The sequence below is a fragment of the Equus caballus genome, chromosome 6, assembly GCF_041296265.1.
Source record: "Equus caballus isolate H_3958 breed thoroughbred chromosome 6, TB-T2T, whole genome shotgun sequence".
In the NCBI taxonomy this organism is placed as follows: Eukaryota; Metazoa; Chordata; class Mammalia; order Perissodactyla; family Equidae; genus Equus; species Equus caballus.
The window spans coordinates 56371094-56387331 of record NC_091689.1 but is presented as its reverse complement, the minus strand read 5'-3'; the positions used below and the strand labels follow the sequence as shown (position 1 = coordinate 56387331).

Below are 16238 nucleotides of genomic sequence, written 5' to 3'. Positions count from 1 at the left end.
CAACAAGCATTTCATAGCTACTTACTACGCAGCTAGCCAGGGTGCCCATGAATTTTGCTAGGGAAACTAGGTCTAGAGAAGGCACAGTTAGGTGATTTTGGAAGAAGTTGGGCTACAGTTTTAAAAATTTCATAGAGTAAAATTGTACACAGACTAGCATACACCACATAAAAAACTAAGCTTACAAGATTTTCTTTCTTTTATTTTGGGTAAGGAAGATTGGCCCTGAGCCAACATCTGTTGCCAATCTTCCTCTTTTTGTTTGAGGAAGATTGTCCCTGAGCTAACACCTGTGCCAGGCTTCCTCGATTTTGTATGTGGGATGCTGTCTCAGCACAGCTTGATGAGCAGTGGGTAGGTCTGCACCCAGGATCCAAACCCATGAACCCTGGATCACCGAAACAGAGCGCACAAACTTAACCACTATGTCACTGGACCGGCCAAAATTTTCTTTTCATTTTTTTTTTCCCAGAAGCTCAGCCATGGAGAGGCAAAGAAAATGCTTTGTGTTGAAATGTATGTCAGAGACTTAACCTTTTCTTTAAAACGATATGCATATACCAAAATGCACCATCAGTAGTTCCTGCCCTGCTGGGAGGCCAGAAAAGAGGAGAACTTCCCTCTTCTGCAGAGCTCTTTATTTTGCACCCAACAAAGAATGGTGAGGGCATGGGTGGGTGGGGATAAACTTTCTGAAATTTTTGCTTGGGTGCCTGAATTTAAATTTAGTCCCTGAATGAGAGGGCAAGTTAACTCATTTTTACCCTGTAAGTGGCTTAATTTTTAGGGCTAGTTAAAAAGAATTGTAAATAAATTTACACTTTAAATCCTTTAACACAATCTAATACACATCTATATTCATATGCTTTCCCCAGTGATGAACTTTCAATTGCAGCATACCTTTTCATAAATTAAATGCTTTTCCTATAAAAGGCAAGATCTTATTTAAAAAAAAAAAAAGGCAGGCTGGAACACCACAGGGGTCTGGACTTGCCATCTGGATCCACATTTCTTGAGTATATGAAGATTTGCAGCCCAAGATAAAGGACTTGTGGTGTGACTTGTGACAATCTTTAGAAAAAGAAATCTACACTGTCATTTACTCTACAGTTTGATTCATATTAAATTTCTAAAGATGTTTTAAAAAAAAACCTTAGATGTTAATTGGCTATTAAGGGCAGCATTTTTTTTTAGGGTTTTTGTTTCCTTCAGTTATAGCAAGTTCCCCACACTTTTCCCCCTTTATTTTGTTTTTTTCAATGGCTTCCCTTATATTTTCTTTTCTTTCTCTGCTTCAACTCATTGTTTTGTATGACTTTGATCTTATTGGGTTGAATTTCAAATATTCCCTCCCCTGGTTCCTACTTTTTCTTTTGTGATTTCCTATACGTTAAAAAATTCCAGCCAAGTTCAAAACTCATTTTGCATTCCTTCAAGGTCTGCGTTTCTCAAACCCCATATTTTTCTGTTAGTACTCTTTCCACAGATCTTCATCAGCAATTCAAACCTGATGACATTATGATTGCATCTTTAGTGCTTTTCTATTCCAACCTTATTTATCATGCCCGCATTATTTCCAAAGATAAGGTCTAGAATAACTGCAGAGCGGAGCTTGTTAGCTGTTGCGTGCGTGCTAAAAGTCCACCGCTACTGAAAGATAAAGCCACTTTTCTACATCCTGGCATTATTCTTAACGTGTGCGTTTGCTAGGCTGAAATCCCTGAGCAGGAGATTGACCTGCTTTAGGCTTTTCTTTTCTATAAGCATGTTTCTCTTTCTATCTCACTTCCTATCACCTTGTTCTTAGATTGTTTGATGAAAAAAATATGGCTCTCATTTCTCTTCTCTGATTATATTCCCTCCAAATGGTTGACTCCTACCTCATCGCTTCCTTTATTTGTATTTCTCTCACCACATTTCCACTAACGTAAATGGAAGATCCATTTTCTTTGACCAAAAAGCCATGGCAAAAAGTTTTCCTTAGTTCTTCCTTGCCTGTAGAACTACCTCAGAATCCTCACAATACCACTGCTTAGATCACCTAAACAATGCCTGGGATACATAAACTCCTTGTCAAATGTATAAATTATCGATCTGTTTGTTCAATCAAAATAAAAGTTGGTCTCAAAATAACATGTCCAAACTCTATTAGGTTGTGGCACATCTAGAAAGATAAATCTAGATTTTCAAATTTCACTCTTTCTTTCTTATTCATTCATTCCATTCATTCATGTATCTCAAAATATTTTCTTACGCTCTCCCAGATGCCAGGCACGGTAGTAATCACAGGAGAATACAGATAAGTAAGATATAGTCCTTGGCCTCAGGGAGGTTCATAGTTCATGATGATACTGTGTGACAAACGCTACTGGTATTTACAACCGTCCTAGGAGCACAAGAGTATGAACAATTAATTAATTCTGCCTCTCGAGGATCACAGAGACATTTGACACAGTATGGCAATTTTATTTAAATCTTTAAAAAGATTTAAGGGCAAAGGGGAGCAAAGAAGGCTTAAACAGACAGAGGAAATGATATAACAAAGGCAGAAGTAACTGGAATGTTCCCAAATATCAATAATAACCATTTAGAATCGAAGCAAAAATATCCTTTTAATTGACGTTCTTATTTTGCCATAAGAGCACCTCCCTCATAGAGCTGTTGTGAAGATTAAACGTAAATAGACACAAAGCCCTTAAAATAGCCCCTGGCATGTAGTAAATGCTCAAGAAATGTTAGCCATTATTATTGCTGTATTATAGATTATATCACATATATTTCATCTATTCAAAATATTTCCTTTTTTAATTTTTTCTGGTCCCTGGTTTGGTTCTGGATCAGTGTTGCAGCTGAATAAGCAATCTCCACTTAAATGACATTTTATTTGGATACACATCAAAGAGCTGTGGTGGCTGCTATAGCTTCTGGAGTAAAAGAATTAGGAGAGATGACAAATAAACGTAGCTGAGAAGTCTACCATATACAGAATTAACTGGACCACATCTAATTGTGATTCTCAACTAATCGGATTCTTTTTACACCTTTATTAAGACAGAGTCAAAAGGTGGCAAAAGAAATTCATATCTAAGACTTATTAAACAATTCTACTAATATACAGGCATACATCAGATATATTGCAAATCCAGTTCCAGACCACCGCAATAAAGCAAATATTGCAATGAAGCAAGACACACAAAGTTTTTGGTTTACCAGTGCGTATAAAAATTATATTTACACTATACTGTAGTCTATTCAGTGTGCAATAGCATTATGTCTAAAAAGACAATGTATATACCTTAATTAAAAAAGACTTTATTGTTAAGAAAAGTTAACCATCATCTGAGCCTTCAGCGAGTCATAATCTTTCTGCTGGTGGAGGGTTTTGCCTCCATGTTGATGGCTGCTGACTGATCAGGGTGGCGGCTGCTGAAGGCTGGGGTGGCTGTGGCAATTTGTTAAAATAAGACAACAATGAAGTTTGCTGCATCGATTGACTCTTCCTTTCACAAACAATTTCTCTGTAGCATGCGATGCTGCTTGATAGTATTTCTACCCACAGTAGAATTGCTTTCAAAATTGCAGTTAACCCTCTCAAACCTTGCCACTGCTTTATCAACTAAGTTTATGGAATATTCTAAATCTTTTGTTGTCATTTCAACAATATTCACAGCATTTTCACCCGCAGTAGATTCCATCTCAAGAAACTACTTTGTTTGCTCATCCATAAAAAGCAACTCTTCATCCCTTAAAGTTTCATCATGAGAGCGCAGCAAGTCAGGCACATCTTCAGGCTCCACCACTAATTCTAGTTCTCTTGCTATTTCCACCACACCTGCAGTTACTTCCTCCACTGAAGTCTTGAACCCCTGGAAGTCACTCACCTTATGGAGATGACTTTCCCCTTAAACCTCATGAACCAACCTCTGCTAGCTTCCAACTTTTCTTCTGCAGCATCCTCACCTCTCTCAGGCTTCACAGAATTGAAGAGAGTTAGGGCCTCGCTCTAGATTAGCCTTTAGCTTAAGGGAATGTTGTGGCTGGTTTGATCTTCTATCCAGACCACTAAAAGTTTCTCCACATCAGCAATAAGGCTGTTTCACTTTAACACGCATCTGTTCACTGGAGTACCACTTTTAATTTCCTTCAAGAACTTTTCCTTTGCGGTCACAACTTAGTTAAATGTTTGGCACCAAGAGGCCTAGCTTTCAGCCGATCTCAGCTTTCAACATGCCTTCCTCACTCAGCTTAATCATTGCTAGCTTTTGCTTTAAAGCAAGAAATGTGCAACTCTTCCTTTCACTCAAACACTTTAGAAGCCATCGTAGGGTTATTAATTGGCCTAATTTCAATATTGCTGTGTCTCAGGGAATAGAAAGGCCCAAGAAGAGGGAAAGAGACGAGGGAACGGCTGGTCAGTGAAGAGGTCAGAACACACACACTTATCCATTAAGTTTGCCATCTTATATGGGCGTGGTTCGTGGAGCCCCAAAACGATCACATTAGTAACAAAGATCACGGATCACAAATCACCATAAAAAATATAAGAATAATGAAAAAGTTTGAAATATTGAAAGAATTACCAAACTGTGACACAGAGACACAAAAAGAGCTGTTGGAAAAATGGTGCTCACAGATGTGCTTGATGCGGAGTTGCCACAAACTTTCCATTTGTAAAACATGCAATATCTGCAAAGTGCAATAAAGCAAAGCACCACAAAATGAGGCATGCCTGAAGTAAGCTTTGGGATCAGTATAAAATGAAATTCAGCTTAATATCTTATGTCTCCTACAGGTGCACCAAATAGTTTTGAAAAGTGATGTTCTGAATAATGCCTTGTAATAGTCGAGAAAATGAAAGATTAAACTATATTTCCTCTCTTATTGAGGTAGGATGGGGTAGGAAGGTATACTGATATTTTTTAATAACTTAAAAGTACTTAGTTTATAGTTATAATGCAGTCATATACATTACTTCATTTGAATTAATAATCAGATTACTTTATTTGCTGAAGGTCACAAAATGTGCAAGATGGAACAAGAATCCAGGTCTTCTAACTCCTATGACCATGGCTCCTTCCCCGATGACACTTTGAAAGATTCCTAAACAAGATTAAACCAAAAGTAGGCTACTAATCATTTAGTTGACCAAAAATGCAAATGCCCTGGTTAACTAAGTTTTTTCTTACAATGATGTATAACACCAGACCAACAGAGTTCTATATCTCTACCTTGCTCTCTCTCCAGAGCATTTCTTTTGCAATAATCTAAATGGCTATCAAAATTACAAGATAAATTATTATGAATGCAAATGAGAAACTCCTTTCCTTTTGAGATTTTGATGATAAATGAGAAAAGAAAAGCAATGAAGAATTCCATACATGACAAGATAAATGTTACAACGACTTGCTTCCTGCTATAAATAACAATAGAAGTGAACATAATATATAAGGCAACTAACTATTTTCAAGCACCGGAAAACTGACAGCTCAAGACACAACCTGAGGTAACACAGATATATAAATCAGCAGATAAGGGCTTTATATCAGCTATTATAAATATGTTCAAGGACTTAAAGGAAAATATCATCTGAATGAGTGAAAAAATGGGAAATCTCAGCAGAGAAATAAAAATTATAAAAAAGAGTCAAATGGAAATCGGAAACTAAAAATGTACAATAGCATAAATTTCACTGGATGGGCTTAAAAGCAAATTTGGGACAGACAATGAGGGTCAATGAACTTGAAAAAGATCCACTTAAGTTAGCCAGTCAGAACAGAGAAGGGAAAAAAAGATTAAAATTAAAATAAATAGGACCTCAGCAACCTATGGGACAATATCTAATACTCATGTACTTGGGGTCCTAGAAGGAAAAGAGAGATGGAATGGGGCAGAAAATATATTTTAAAAAATAATTTTTAAAAAGTTCTAAATTGATTGGAAAACATCCACATACAGATCCCAAAAGTTCAGCTAACTACAAGCAGGAAAATTCAAAGAAAATCATACTTAGGCATATCATGGTCAAATTAGTGAAAAACAAAGATAAAGAGAAAATACTGATTGACTACCACCAGAGTAAGATGAGACATTACTTACAGGAAAACAAGAAGAAATGAAATTCCAAGGAATGGAATGACATGATTAAAGTGCTGAAATAAAAATAAAACTGTCAACCCAGAACTCAGACCTATATATTCAGCAAACTATCCTTGAAACATGGGGGTGAAATAAAGACATTTTCACATGAACAAAACCTGAAGGAATTAATTGCCAGCAGACTGATAGGAAGGAAAAAAGATGGAAATGATATGTATGTGGGAAAATATAAAAAGACTAGCTTCACATAGTTTTTTCTTTTAATTTCCTTAAAACATAAATGACCATTAAAAACTGCATTATCGTAAGGAGGAGTTTATAACACAGGTAGAGGAACATGACGCTAAAATAATTCAAAGGATTGTTGAGGGTGTAAATGCAACTGTTGTAAGGTTCTTACATTTGTAACATATGAAGTGTAAAGTGGAACAGTATTAATTCTAGGTAGCCTAGATAAGTTAAGGATGCATATCATAATTGCTAGAGCAACCACTAAAAAAATACAAAGAGGAAGTAGATAAAAAGCCAATAGAAAAAATAAAATGAAAGGCTATAAAATATTTGATGAACCCAAAAGGTAGCAAGAAAACAGGAACAAACTATAGGTCAGAACAAACATGAAACAAACTGCAAACAAGATGACAGACTTAAATCCTATGATATTGATAATTAAGTTAAATGTAAATGGACAAAGCATTCCAATTAAAAACCAGAGATTATCACAATGGATAAAAAAAAAAAGACTGCCTACAAGAGAGAAACTTTAAATATATAACCATGGATGGGTTGAAAATAAAAGAATGGAAAAAAGATATATCATGCAAACAGTTAAGCACAAGAAAGCTGGTGTGGCTAGGTTAGTGTCAGACAAAGGGGACATTCAGCCAAAGACTAGCACCAGAGATAAAGAAGGACATGTCATAACAACATGTGTTAATTAACAGGTAAATACAACAATCCTAAAGGCATATATACCTAATAACAGGGCTCCAAAATACATCTAGAATAATATATACTCACATCTGACAGAACTACAGGGATAAGTAGACAAATCCACAATCATATTTGGAGATTTTAATACCCCTCTAAGTAGTAAACAGAACAAGTAGACCAAAACAAAACGAAACCAGATCTGAAAAATGCTATCAACCAACTTGACCTAACTGACATTTACAGAACACTACCACTAATATCTGCAAATACCCAACATTCTTTTCAACTGCACTTGAAGCATATACCTAAATATATCATAAAATGGGCTACAAAAGAAGTCATTAATTTCAAAAGACAAAAGATTCTTACAATGGATATTCTCTGAGAGTGACAGGTTTTTAAATTTTAAGTCAAAAACAATAAGATATCCAGAAAGGCACAAAATATTTGGAAATTAAACATTTCAATCTAAATAACACTCAAATGACATTCTAAATAATATAAGAAATTCAAGGGAAATTACAAAAAAATATATATATATATATTTATACATACATATGTTTTTGCTAAGGACGGACCCAGGGTGCCAAAGCAGAGCATGCCAAACTTAACCACTAGGCCATGGGGCCAGCCTCAGAAAATATTTTTAACCGAATGATAATGAAAAAACAACAAAGCAAAAAAATTGGCTCTTTGAAAAGATTAATAAAATTTGCAGACCCCTAGACTCTTTTTCTACCAAAAAAGAGCTAGACTCTTTTTCTACCAAAAAAAAGAATGACAACAACGATAGGAAAGAAAACAAAAATGACCAATATCAGGAATAAAAAAGAGATAAAACTACAGACCCTATAGACAGCAGACTAATAAAAGAATATTAGAAACAACTTTATACCAATAAATTTAGCAACCCAGTATATTTGTATAATGGAATATTTCTAAGCAAAATCCATGTACACAGAACAACATGAATAGATCTCACGGCTATTATGCTTGGGGCGGGACAAGCACAAAATCGTACATAAGATAGAATTACACGATATTCTAAAACCGGCAAAGCTAATCTATGGTGATAAAACTCAGATCAGTGGTTGCATCTGGGGCAGAGGGTGAGACAAGTGGAACTCACTGCAAAGGGGTGCAGATGATATTTCTGGGATGATGGAGCACACGAACTGTCAAAATTCATCCATCACATGGTACACTTAACACCTGGACTTTACTGAATGCAAATTTACCTCAATGAAGTTGATTTTTAAGAAAAAAGCAATAAAACAATACCATAGAAATAAGAAGCAATGTGAATTTAGTGTGAAACTTTTAAGAATTTTAAAAGTTCTTCAAAAATTACTTCACTTCTATTATACACTTTTTTTAAATTATCTTTTATTTATTTATTTTTTGAGGAAGATTAGCCCTGAGCTAACTGCTGCTAATCCTCCTCTTTTTGCTGAGGAAGTCTGGCCCTGAGCTAACATCCGTGCCCATCTTCCTCTGCTTTATATGTGGGACGCCTGCCACAGCACGGCCTGCCAAGCGGTGCCATGTCTGCACCTGGATCCAAACCGGCATACCCTGGGCCACCAAAGCGGAACGAGTGCACTTAAACACTGCACCACCGGGCCGGCCCCTCTATTATATACCTTCTTAATGGAATAAGAAACATAAACTATGAGCCAGGAAGTGCGCTAGATGCTTTCATTTAATGATATCTCACAAAAATTATATTTTTAATTCGTAAGATCTAGCATGGTGCCTTGGGAGACAGCTGTGTTACAACTGAAAAAGCAATAAACCTGGGGCCAGAAGACCTGGGTACAAATGATGACTATATTTGATCTACTAGCTCTGTGACCTTAGACAAGTCACTGTTTAAGTGTCTTCATCAACCACAGGGCCGATGTGAAGACTAGGGAATATTATTTTAAAGTATCTGGTAAAGCACACCACAAATGCAAGTTACATTACGCAGCGTAAGTGCTCAATAGACACTGATTAAATGAAGAAACAAAAGAGAGAAACAACAACATGGACAGGGACACAAGCAGACAGGAAGAGACAGGGGAAAGCATGCTTCTAGTCCCATTCTTTTCTATGTTTGGGTGGGGTGGAGGGAGGAACAGAGACTTCCAAGCATGAAGACCTGATACCATGTTCCTATCATGAGCAGGAGGTGCTATGATTAGGATACGGTTGGTTGACCTCCCAAAATGAATATACTTTCCTTGTGACCTGGATCACAGCATTCTGGGCTAACAATGTCTTGTCCTAGCAAGAGGCGTGAAAAGGGAGGCTACTTGTCTACCTGAGACTTGAAGGGGCTTTACCCAAGTTCCTGAGTTACAATGAGTCTTCTGTTACTGTGACCTTTGAAATGCCAACCGATGACCCACTCTTTAGAGTTTTCCAATCCTCCTAATCCTTAGGTTTTCAGCGATTTTCTCTAAATGAGACAACCAGAGCAGAGATCTTCTGGATACAGTAGCAGTGATGAAAGCAATAGAATCATTAATGCCTAGTGGGCTGATTTTCAGTAGAATTCCAGGGACTGATGCTAGATTTGACAGAGTATTCAGAAAATACACAGAGTATAAAAATCTAAAGGGTGACTACAATAGAGTGCCAGATTTAACCTAAGAAGTCATACATCCTCAACCAAATATGGAGCCCCTAGTAGGGCACCCAGAAATTCAATCCTCAATCACAGTCTAGTGTGATAAGCTATCTGAAAGAGGCTTTAACAGAATGCTACAGGGGCGCACAGAGGAGATAACTAACCAAGTAGTGAGAGAGGAGGCAGCGTAAGGGAAACAGTCTTGAAAAGAGTGACACTTGTGTTGAATCCAAAGATGTTACAGAGTTATTTGGGCAAAGGCATTCAAGGCAGAGGGCAGAGCATGTACAGAGACTCAGGAGGGTTGGATGGTGCCATCTGCAGAGGGCTACACGTAATTTCACATAGCGGGAGCATATGGTGCGAAGGGAAAATGAGGAGATGGCAGAGGCACAGGCAGGGTCTTGGGGAGGACCTTTGTAAAATCACGCTGAAGGAATTTACATTTTACCTTGAAGATGAAGGGAAGCCACTGAAGGATTTTAAGCAAGCGATACCACAATCAAATTAGCATTTTAAGAGAGCATTCTGGCAACAGCGTGGAGAACAGATTGGAAGGGGACGAGAGTAGAGACAGACAGTAGGGACTAGTTAGGAGACTGCTGACGTGATCCATGTGGGCAATGACAGTGGCCGGAGACAGCAGCACCCACAGTGGCGAGAAGATCTATCAGATGTGGGGAAGAGGTAGAATTCTCAAGACTCATTCACTGACTCATGTGAAGGTGAGAAAAAGGTGGGATCAAGCATGACACCCAGGTTCAAGCTTGGACGTACGAATAGACAGACAGCTGTTCATGGAGATAAAGAATAAGTCAACCTACCTTTCAAAGTATAACAAACAATGATACTGCACTACATTTAAAAAGAAAAAAACACAAACAAAAGCACAGGCTGCCTTGGACAGTATGGATATACATCTCTGAGAAAAATCAAATGCTTAAATTCACAGAGAAGAATAAGTCAGAGTTAAAGAAATTCCTGTCTAACATATGTTGATGAATGAATAATCAAAGAATAACACAGAAGGCAATTCACTAACAAGAGAGCCATCTACTGCTTTACAAGGATACTGCAGCAATGAAATGCCACAAAAAAAAAAAATGTGGAAGAAAGCCGAGAGTTTTTGACCACTTCATATTGTACACATATTCACAAAATATCTGACCCCTCCTACAAAAAATTCCAAGTGGTTAGCAGTTTTAGCTAAGAGCCAAATGCTTTCACTTACTTATTTCTCCTAAAAACATCAATTCACTATATATCATCATTTGAATATTAAAAAACTGCTTACCTGCCATCATTGCTATCATACTGGCTTTATAGACATTAGTAAGAGATCCAAGTTCTCCTGTTGCTAAGATGGTTTTGAGATGAGCCTCCCCACAGGCCTTGCGAAACTGACGGATCTCATCATACAGGGCTGGGGAAGGAAATAATTGAGGCAGTTACAAAAGCAGGCAAGTGATAACATAACTTGGCAGCCATTTAGAACGGGTAGAACCCATCTCAGATTTAGGAAACATGAAACATTTGTCACTTTCTAAAAATCACCCCCAATTTAATATCGCCTAGAGCATTCTGTTGCAGTTCACATCCTGTTACAAGGAATGCTTAGTTTGCTACCATGAAACTCGTTCTAAGCCTTGGCCCGAGGTCCAGAGTCATAGAGCTTTTTAAAATATCATTATAATGACATGAGAATTACAAATAATTTCTACCTCTTCCACACGATGGTTACTTATAAGAAAAAAGAAATTGATCTACCATACATACAGGGGTGGACGACTTCGCAAACTAAAAAAAACAGAATCCGCAGGTCCTTATTAATTCTTCTATTCACACATAATAGGTTCTCTTCTTGGAATACAAAGCAGGACTTTCCTGAGAGCTCTGCTAATGACAATAAAGACATAACAGCTTGCTCCACTATCTGCCGGGGTATGTGTCTATATAGCTGACTAAAAAGTGTTGAGCCTGTCCGGGTAGGGTTGGATGTATGTGGACACAGTCAGCTGCAGAGGGATTCAGAGAAGCAGCCTTGAACCTATTAACACCTGACCCTAGTACCACATCTACCCTTCTGGGGCTCCAAATAGCACCCTGAAAGCAGATTGATTTAAAAAAAAAAAAAAAGTATATATACCAAAAAAAAAAACTTACACATAACAAAACAAAATAAATAAATAAAATGAAGGGAAAACATTTCATATTCAAAGTAGAATTTTAGTAAACAAAATCAGTGTAATGAGTATTAAAGTTGTGAAAAATTATTTAACACAGTCTTTTGTCAATGACCCCAGTGGATTTTGGCTCTTACCCTGCAGTGAGTTGGCCACACTCCTTTCTTGAACTTGGGCTATTGCTACAATATGAGGACTAAGATCAGGGCTTTTTCTTTCCTGTGTATGTGTGTGTGCTTCATAGGAAGTAGGTGTAGGAAAGAAACATTCATAATAAGGGTTAGAGTTAGAGTAACCATTTTTTAATGCTAAGAGGAAAGTTCTATAATTCATAGGTTTATGAAAATACATATAAAAGACTAAAAATTGGTCTCATGTCAGCAAACTTAGTCAAAACCATGAAAGTTATAACAAAATGAACAAAATTTGCCTTCCTAGCCCTAGAAAACCTGAGTTTAAAATGAAGCTCAAAAGTGAAAACTGAATACAAATGAAGGCAAATATTTGATTACAAGACACCTGGTAAAGTTTAGAGTTTGTCACTATGGAGAGATGGTACCCTCAGAAGGCTTTTCAAGAAAGGATTGAATATGTTCACACGTCCCTAATAATCGGTAGTTTTCAGATGATCTGAGATGCCATACCCTGCCCATCCTACCTCAAATGTGACAAAACATCTTACCCATACACCCACTATGACAACAAGTGTGAGAATAGGACAAACAGGAAAACACTACATGGCAATAACAATTTATATTCTTTTAACCCAGAGAATGAATCTTGGATGGAATGACATTTCTTGAGTTACTCAATCTAAAAAGAGAAAGTTGTTCTCTTAAGTGACAAGGAAATCTCTTGATCTAAAAATTCAAGAATGCTAATTCACAGTTAACTTCTGATTTAATTAATGATTTTTCTTCCACAGTACAGTGTTGCCATCAAGAGCCAGACAAACGTGGATTTAAAACCCAAATTTATCACTTCCTGTGTGACCTTAGGCAAGTTATTTCTCTCAGCCTCAGTTCCACCCTTAAAGTGTCAATAACAATATTTACTTTATAGGGTTATTACAAGAATTAAAAGGGAGGATGTATACAAAGCACTTTGCACATTGCCTGGCATATTGTAAGTACTCAAAAAGTTGAAACATTACTAAGCTCAGAATTCTAGTAAAATGAGTTCCCGTTAAGGGTTGTGTGATAAAAGTCAAATTTTATTTCATATCCTGTCCCAACTCCTTGTACTGCACTGAAATTTTCTATATGGATTGGTGCTTACAATGAGTGAGCATCAAATAAGGCTTGAAAATATTTTATTACAGCATTTGTTAAAGTGTGTCTTGGCCTGTATAACAAAGTTCTTAAAACATCAGTCCTGATCATATTTATGAACAAAACTACTGCCTTTTTTCTAAACAGTATTACCTTTTGCTATCCAGTGAGTTTCTTCACCTGCATTTAAAATTAACCAAAAAAACCAGATGTATTTTCTGACTCAATTATCAGCCACCTGGAAGTTATGCTCTTTAATTCAGGATCCAAACAGAGTGGCCCAAAAATGGTCACTTAGAGCTTAACTGAATTTGACAAATTTGAAACCAGTGCCTTCTCATTAACTGCTAACTTGTCAAATCATTTTACTGACCTATTTCACCACATAACAGGGTCAAGTTTTTCTGAGCAAATATATTAATCCTTAAAGTTCAAAATTGGGAAAGTTGTCATTTCTTTCTGTCACCATTTGGCCCAGAGTATACCAGAACAATTAAATAAAAAAGAATACCAAATCTGGCCTTTTAAAACATGGCCTGGGCTCCATCAAGTGAATACTTCTACCTGGGCCTTTGAATCTTGCTGAGTGATGCAAAGATGAAGGAATAGAGATTTTCACTAGCATTGCAGCATCAGCAATGGCAGATCCAAGAGTCCAGTGGCCCAGCAGCCACCAGGCACCAGCATGGTAGCTGTGCTGGCCAGTGGGAGCGGCACCAGCAGTGGTCCTGTAACCAAACTCTTCCTATGGTACAATCAGGCTGTGTTCTCTGCTTCCTAGTCTTTCATGGTCCTGCTTGTTTTCCAAACCTGTTTCTCCAGGCTTCCTGATTCAGTGAGCTACTCTATATCCTACTAATAAATCCCTTTTCAGTTTAACTGAATCCAAACAGGTTTCTTTAGTTTTCAACTCATACCTCTAATATAACAAGTATTTACTGAGGCAGTCTTATGCATAATGGACAATAATAGTGTGGGTGCCCTGAATGCCTGGGTTCATATCCCAGCTCTAACCCTGACTGGTTGTTTGATTGGGGCAAATTACTTAACTCTTAATCTTTGTCTCAGTTTCCTCATCTATAATGACATCTCACAGAGCCATTTCAAGCATTACATAGGTGAATACATATAAAGTGCTAAGACAGTATCTGGCACATAGTTAATGCTCAAGGAACGTCAGCTACTCGTTTTCCTGTTGCTAGCAGTGGTGGTGGTACAATTACTATTACTGCTAACTACTTATTAGGTTCAGAGAACAGAGGGACTGAGAAAGCAGGGGACACCACGCTCTACATTTCTTAAAGAACATAAGATACAACCTTTTGTGGGCACTAGAAGAGCAGTCCGGAGGAAAAAAGTTTACTATTTCACAAACAATTTTTTTTCTTAACTCAGAGCCCACGCTCCTTTGGGTAACACAGACTCCTGGGCTAAGCCAGCTCTGGCTACTTGCTAGTTATGAAAACTTGGAGGAATTACTCAATTTTTCTGAGCCCAATTACTTAGGGAGCCTCAGTTTGTTCACATATTTTTGTAAAGACTAAATAATACATGTGACTAGAACAGCAACAGGCATTTATAGGTGTTTAATCATTCAGTACTAGTTTTTCGTTATTTTTCCTCACCTACTTCCAGAAATGCAAAAACAACTTTAAAAAGCAAAACAAAGCAAGCACTGCCTTAATACTTGTGAAGGCATAATTAGAATTTACAGATCTTACATATAAGAAAAATAGACCGCTTCACTCCAACACAAGCCACAGAAGCCACAAAGAAGCATTATCAGTGTCTAGGTAGTTTTGAGCACCTTTATTCCAATGCTAGACATCTTGGAAACTAGAGAGATGACACATGCACATCCAAGCGATTTGATGGCTGAAACATAACCCAGTCAATCTCAAATCATGATGTCCTTTAACATACCCAACTGTCACTTTACTTCCCATATAAATGAGCAAAACAATGGGAAAACCAATGGGTAGATTTTCCCCGACATCAGCAGGAAAGGATAGCAGCAGGATGTAGATTTATATAATCACCACTGGACTATACGTGCAGAGGAAATTACAGGTGATGTAAAAAGATCAAGAGATCTCTTGTTTGAAATAATTCTTTATGAGGAATAATTACTCAAAAGAATGAAAAATCCCGTAAGTTTTCAAAGCGTCTTCCTTCAAAGATGCTCAAAGTGTTTCCTACACATCATTTGAACATCCCTTGTGAGGCAGCTGGCAGTCACTTCCACATTTCAGATGTGAAAAGTGAAATGTGGAGAGATTAATGACTTGCCTAAAATTTCATCACTAGTCAGTGGGAGAATAGGGACCAGAATGCATGTCTTCAAAAGTTGAATACTATTTTATTTCCTCAGACTCTTCTGCCTTTATCCCAGCACACACGCACACCTGCAGGTACACACACGCTGTAGTTAAAATGCATTCTCAAGGAAGCAAAGTGAAGAACTTTGAGTAATAGAGTACTGAAAGCCCAGAACCTACAGGGATGTCAACTCCCATCTAGTTCAAATTACTAACTCTACAGAGGAGCATTATAATCTGATTTCATTCTTCTAGGAAAAAAAAAGTTGAGTCAAAGGAAAAATTCCAGGGCCCGGCTCTGTGGCCAAGTGGTTAAGTTCACGCGTTCCACTGCGGCGGCCCAGGGTTCAGATCCTGGGCGCAAACATGGCACTGCTCGTCAGGCCATGTTGAGGCGGCGTCCCACATCCCACAACTAGAAGGACATACAACTAAGATATACAACTGTGTACGGGGTGGGGGCGGTTTGGGGAGATAAAGCAGAAAAAAAAAAAAGGAAAAATTCCATGGTAATTCGGAAACAAAATAATTTTGTATGATTTAATATACTAAAAATAATCTATCAATTGCTCTATTAGGCTTCTGGATGGGATGAGAACAGGCCACTGTGTTGTCATAAAGTTCGCATGTCTGAATCAGGAATTCTCAGCACTGGCTTGCCCATTAATTAGCTGTGTTACTGAGGAAAGTTACTGAACCTCTACAAGCCTCACTTTTTCCCTCAAGATTGGATAAAAGATCTTTGCTTTTACAGTTCAAACTCCTCTCAAGTTCTAGGAATAAATGTAAAAGTAATTCTTCAAATGATTATGAAGATGATTAT

General features: G+C 37.5%; 1 protein-coding gene across 2 annotated transcripts in view; it reads right to left on the bottom strand.

The window, feature by feature from the left end:
• Positions 1-16238, bottom strand: part of DERA (deoxyribose-phosphate aldolase) — a 102085-nt gene that overhangs the window by 33465 nt on the left and 52382 nt on the right. The window contains exon 6 of one of the 2 annotated variants that reach the window (XM_023643179.2): positions 10938-11066. The exons of the other annotated variant lie outside the window; for it this stretch is intronic. Coding sequence (XP_023498947.1) covers positions 10938-11066 — 129 coding nt within the window. The remainder of the gene's footprint in view (positions 1-10937; positions 11067-16238) is intronic. 2 annotated transcript variants of the gene reach the window in all.